Raw genomic sequence first — 5228 nt, 5'->3', positions numbered from 1 at the left:
ACACATGGGCACAAGTAGAGCCTATTTTACTACTAGCACTGCCACATTCTGAATCAGATCTAACTTCTGGATGGTCTTCCAAAGCAGCCCCATGTATAGCAGATTGCAAATATAAATACTATAAAAATTACAACTAATAAGTTAACTAATGTCAAGTCAACCAACTGAGGCAGGGGGTTGGTGGGGAAATTGCCCATTGTCTGGTCTAAATAGTAAAATATGATTGTGAGGGAGTGCAGTCATGTCAGCAATTTTTACTCATAAATGGGAGGAAAGCATAAGAAAGAGACCTGAGATTGGCTGGCTGAAAAGTCAGTATTTTGCCAATTATTTCAAAAATTGTAATGTGGGTAATAAAGGTTAGGGTTTGCTGTACTCTCCTAGTATTGTGAAACTGTTAAATTTAGTTCATTTGGCTGCTGCAAAGTTTTCTGAAATATGAAATATTGCTTAGAATTGTTCTTGAAGTTTTTGGATCTTAATACTTTAATCCATTCTATTTCTATATTTTTGGTGAATCCAGCTGCTTTTATTCACATGGAAACTGATGTGGCTTGTTGTTCTGTTCTGGATGACTTCCAGGTGTTAATATTAAAGTATATTACTGAAAGAGATATAACTTGGTTGATTTAGCTTTTGTTCCTTTTTTATCTGCCAGTTTTGCACACCAGTGATTGCATCTGCTTATTTCAGCTGTTTCACACTTTTACCCACCATATGGATTGCAGTTAAGATCATCAACCAGCAGTTTACCGTTGCATATGCAAAGTTATGTTCTCACACTGTAATCACAACCAGGATACTGCACCAATCTATCACAAGCAAAAACTTTTAAACAATAGTGGTTGGCAAAAAAAAGAGCAAGAGCTATTGGTTCAATAATTAGGAAAATATTTACATGACCAAGTGAGAGGGTGAAAATTGATTGATTTAACAGCCGATCTGATACAACTTCTGAATCTCAAAAAACTATGGTTCTTTCCTCGATAATCCTTCCCCGCCCCATTCCTTTATACTTAACTGTGAACTATAACCAGCTGTGCTCCAAAATGATTTGAGCTATAATTCTCACACGATCCCCAATTATTAACTGGGAACGAAGAAAATCGAACTTCAAAGCATTTATGGAAGAAAGAAAGAAAAAGGAGTACGAAGCAGAAACCTCCGCAATCTATCGAACGTCACATATATCATTTAAGTACAACGATAGTTATAATCGCTCTTTTTGCCACAGACGAAACTCTTTGTACAAGCCAACAGAGTCTTACCGATAGAAATGTTTAACGCTTACCGGAAGTGCGGTTTATGTATGTTAAGCCAAGTCGCACAACAAAAACGTCATTTCCTATAAACGTTTGTGGGAATCGGAACCGCATCGCCTGGAGTCAACATGCCGAAGTGAGTGAACTGGGTAGACTAAGGATGAAAATGCAGGACGGGTGGGTGGGAAAATGTGTGTTCTGAAAAAGGAGAGAGAAGAAGAAGATTCTGTAATACGAGCAGCGTCTCTTATTGCTTGGCGAAATTCATTTCTATTTGAACATCGCTTTAGTTTTTCCTCCAGTATTTGCAGTTGAAGTTTTCCTCCAGTATTTGCAGTTCTCGCTTTTTGGACACACATTTCCAGGAAAATAAATTTCCTTGACTGCCAAGTGCATTAGATACTAACAGCCGCCTCTTTCCATTTTGGCTGTTTGATGAAGTCAGTTGTGTATGATTGATGTTTCCAGAATCAGGAGTCGGGTCTAACTAAGATTGCTAGATCCTGGCTGTTAAAAGTGCTGATCCTATCTGATACATTTTATTGTGTGGTCATTTATACAGGTAGTTCTCAACTTACAACAGTTCATTTAATGACCTTTCAAAGTTACAATGGCACTGGAAAAAGTGACTTATGACAGTCTTTCACAGTTATGACCTTTGCAGCATCCCCATTCGATCAAAATTCAGATGCTTGGTAACTGGTTCATATTTATGACTGTTGCTGTGTTCCCTGGTCATGGTGATCCCCTTTTGCTACCTTCTGACAAGCAAAATCAATGGAGAAGACAGATTCACTTAACAACAAGGTTACTAACTTATCAGCTGCAGTAATTTACTTAACAATTGAGAGGGAAAAGGGCATAAAAAGGGGCAAAACTCAACAAATGTCTCACTTAACGAAAATTTGGCTCAGTTGTCATAAGTCGAGGACTATCTGTACAAACATGAGGCATACTTTTTCCCCCTAATTTTATCACTAGGACAGCGAAATTATTACAGTGAGTTGATGGAACTGCTTTATATATAGATATAGCTATGCTAATATATTTGAATTAAATACAACTGAACATTTAAGATTTTTGAAGAAAATTTGTAGTTGGCTTACTAAAATATGTTAAAGATTTCCTAACGTGTTAAAGAAGCTAGTAGCAGTTATTCCTACTTCCTATGAATATTTGTTTTGCCTTTCAGGTTTTATTGTGATTACTGTGATACTTATCTCACCCATGACTCTGTAAGTAGAAATTTTCATTGTGTTATGATCAGAAATTTAAAATATTTTTTCCATTTAATTATTAGTTCTGATTATATTTCTTAGTTAAGAATTTGAGTTTAAAACTGGTTAATATTTTTGTAGGCAACTGTAAAGAAGTGATGAGATTGAATCTGTTTAGATACTCATGCTGGAACTATTTAAACTGCTTAATTGCAGTTATAATTAAAGCACTGAAAGAGAAATGAACTAGTAAAACATAAATGCAAATTTTAAAGGCTATGAGAATTTATTGGGAAGCAATTTTTGTGACCAGAAATATGCATTGGAGATAAATGTTGGGTTTGAAAGTATAATGAGTACCAGGAGAGTAATGGGGTGTTCTTTTCTTCCAGCCGTCTGTGAGGAAAACCCATTGCAGTGGCAGAAAACATAAGGAGAATGTGAAAGATTACTATCAAAAATGGATGGAAGAACAAGCACAGAGCCTGATAGATAAAACAAGTAAGTCTTATTCATTTCAAGTATTGTTTTGTATTTATCAGTCCTGAAATTCTACCATGAAGTACAGACACTGTTTTGTTCTATTCTCATAAAATGTTGGAATGAAAGCTGTTTAGGATTGTGTTTGACAGCAGAACAACCATCCATAAACTGGTGGACAACGTATGGCAGACATAAATTTGGTCTATAAAGAATAGAACCAAATTAAGTGCTGGGGAGAACTGGCAAAAAAAATCTAAACTTCAAAAATAGGCTGGATCTAGCTGAGGACTGCTGAGAAATAAATGTATTTATTTATTTAACTTTTATTAGCTACCCAACTCCAATGGACTGTCATTGCATCCCCATGATAAATGGATCTGGGTAGTAACTCCTGCATTAGAACCTCTCCTTACTGGTCACATAATCCAGAACATTCAGGGCTTGGAAAGGATTTCAGCAGCAATGTTCTACATGCTTTCTTTACTTTGTGATAAGCGTCTCCAGAAAATCCATGTCTTCCTCAGCATCCTGTATTAGAAACAGGGATTCTAAAAATTTATAGGCAGTGCTATGTAGAAATAACTGCTCTATTTTAGTGGAAAAATATTGAATGCATATTCTAAATTCCTAAAAGCAAACCCTTGATATAGTCAGTATTTCATAAGAAAGATTCAATATTCTTTGTACTGAACTGATATGATTATTTGGTTTTGTTTATTTTAAAATATTTAGAAAATTATTCTCTTTAAAATTTTCTGAACACATTGATATATTGTTTTAGGTTTTCAAAAGCAACTCTATTTTATTCACTCACTGCTTTCAGTTTCTTCATGAATATTTTAAATGGAAGTTGATTCTAATGTGTTCATTGCAGTTTGCCAGTAAATATATTTAGGATTTCAGATTTAGCTGGGAATACTTCTCATAGAATTTGTATCAACATGCAAACTGTGGAAAAAGTGGAAGCATGGAAAAAGTATTTGTGCATTATGTGATAATCTCTTATTTTTAGTTTGAAAATATCCCTTAAAATTGATGAAATGGATAGAATTTGCTTTTGCAATTAAATATTTTCACTTGTCTGGAAATAAATTCAGACAATTATATACCTTAATAGGGTGGATTGTTTGAAATTTTACAGAATTGCACTATATATGTACTATAATTGGAAAAATATTTTTTCAGAAGTCTGTTAATTCTTATTTATATCTTTCCCCTTTTCTCCATTAATACAGCGGCAGCATTTCAGCAAGGCAAAATCCCACCTACCCCATTCTCTGCTCCACCTCCTGGAGGAGCAATGATACCACCACCACCTAATATCCGTATGTATGAATATTGTTACTCTATTTCTGGTAAATCTATTATATGAAAATCTTAAGAGAGAATACTATACTATTTTATTTAATATTAGTTATTCATTTTAAAAAAAATATTGCTCCTGTTCTTAATAAGTTATGATCCAATAGATACTTGCTATTTGTACATAAACGTTAACACAAATAAAATGTTTTTACAATTTCTGAGACACTGAATTGATATAGGTACATACAAGACTGATTGACATATTTGTTTTTTGCTGTACTTTAGCTGGTCCTCCACGGCCTGGTATGATGCCAGCACCCCATATGGGTGGACCACCAATGATGCCAATGATGGGACCACCTCCTCCAGGAATGATGCCAGTTGGACCTGGTAGGTTATGGGTTGAATAAATGCTTACTTCTTTCTAGTCTGAAGACAAAGGACCAGTTGCTGTACATTACATCCTTTTAGTGGAACAGAAAACCTGCATATTAAAAGATGACTAGTGACATCTATCAAGGATCAAGATTTGGACTGTGCCATAGCAAGGAAAAATCTTTGGAAGTGGTATATTGTGAGTTGTCACAAGAAATTCCCATGAAAAAAACGGAGGACTGTGCCAGTACCATTGCAGAAGTATGACCTAGAAAGTTTAGGAATAAGGATTTTTTTTAATTTAATTTAACATGGATTTATATGCCGCCCTTCTCCCTATAGGACTCAGGGCGGCTTACAGCATATTAAAACACATAAAACATCATCCCCCCCATAAAAACCTGTTAAAAACCAAATATTTTTTTTTCGCTGTATAATTAATTAAAATTTAAATTAAAATTGTCCCTATTTAAAAATTCTCCCTAGGCCAGACCCGCTTGTTGAAAAAGCCATGTCTTGAGGGCGCGGCGAAAAGGTAGGAGGTCCGGAATCGTCCGGATCTCGGGGGGTAGTTCGTTCCAGAGGG

The 5228-nt window shown here is 35.2% G+C and overlaps 1 protein-coding gene across 1 annotated transcript in view; it reads left to right on the top strand.

Annotated features, from left to right (window-relative positions):
• Positions 1–1350: 1350 nt before the first annotated feature.
• Positions 1351–5228, top strand: part of LOC107300694 (U1 small nuclear ribonucleoprotein C) — a 7229-nt gene continuing 3351 nt past the window's right edge. The window contains exons 1-5 of the mRNA XM_015830001.1: positions 1351–1398; positions 2455–2497; positions 2872–2980; positions 4198–4287; positions 4553–4657. Coding sequence (XP_015685487.1) covers positions 1391–1398; positions 2455–2497; positions 2872–2980; positions 4198–4287; positions 4553–4657 — 355 coding nt within the window. The 5' untranslated portion in view covers positions 1351–1390. The remainder of the gene's footprint in view (positions 1399–2454; positions 2498–2871; positions 2981–4197; positions 4288–4552; positions 4658–5228) is intronic.

This window comes from Protobothrops mucrosquamatus, unplaced genomic scaffold (genome assembly GCF_001527695.2).
Source record: "Protobothrops mucrosquamatus isolate PMUCROS unplaced genomic scaffold, P.Mucros_1.0 scaffold8024, whole genome shotgun sequence".
In the NCBI taxonomy this organism is placed as follows: Eukaryota; Metazoa; Chordata; class Lepidosauria; order Squamata; family Viperidae; genus Protobothrops; species Protobothrops mucrosquamatus.
The sequence above is the reverse complement of the archived record's forward strand: the minus strand, read 5'-3'. Positions and strand labels throughout refer to the sequence as shown.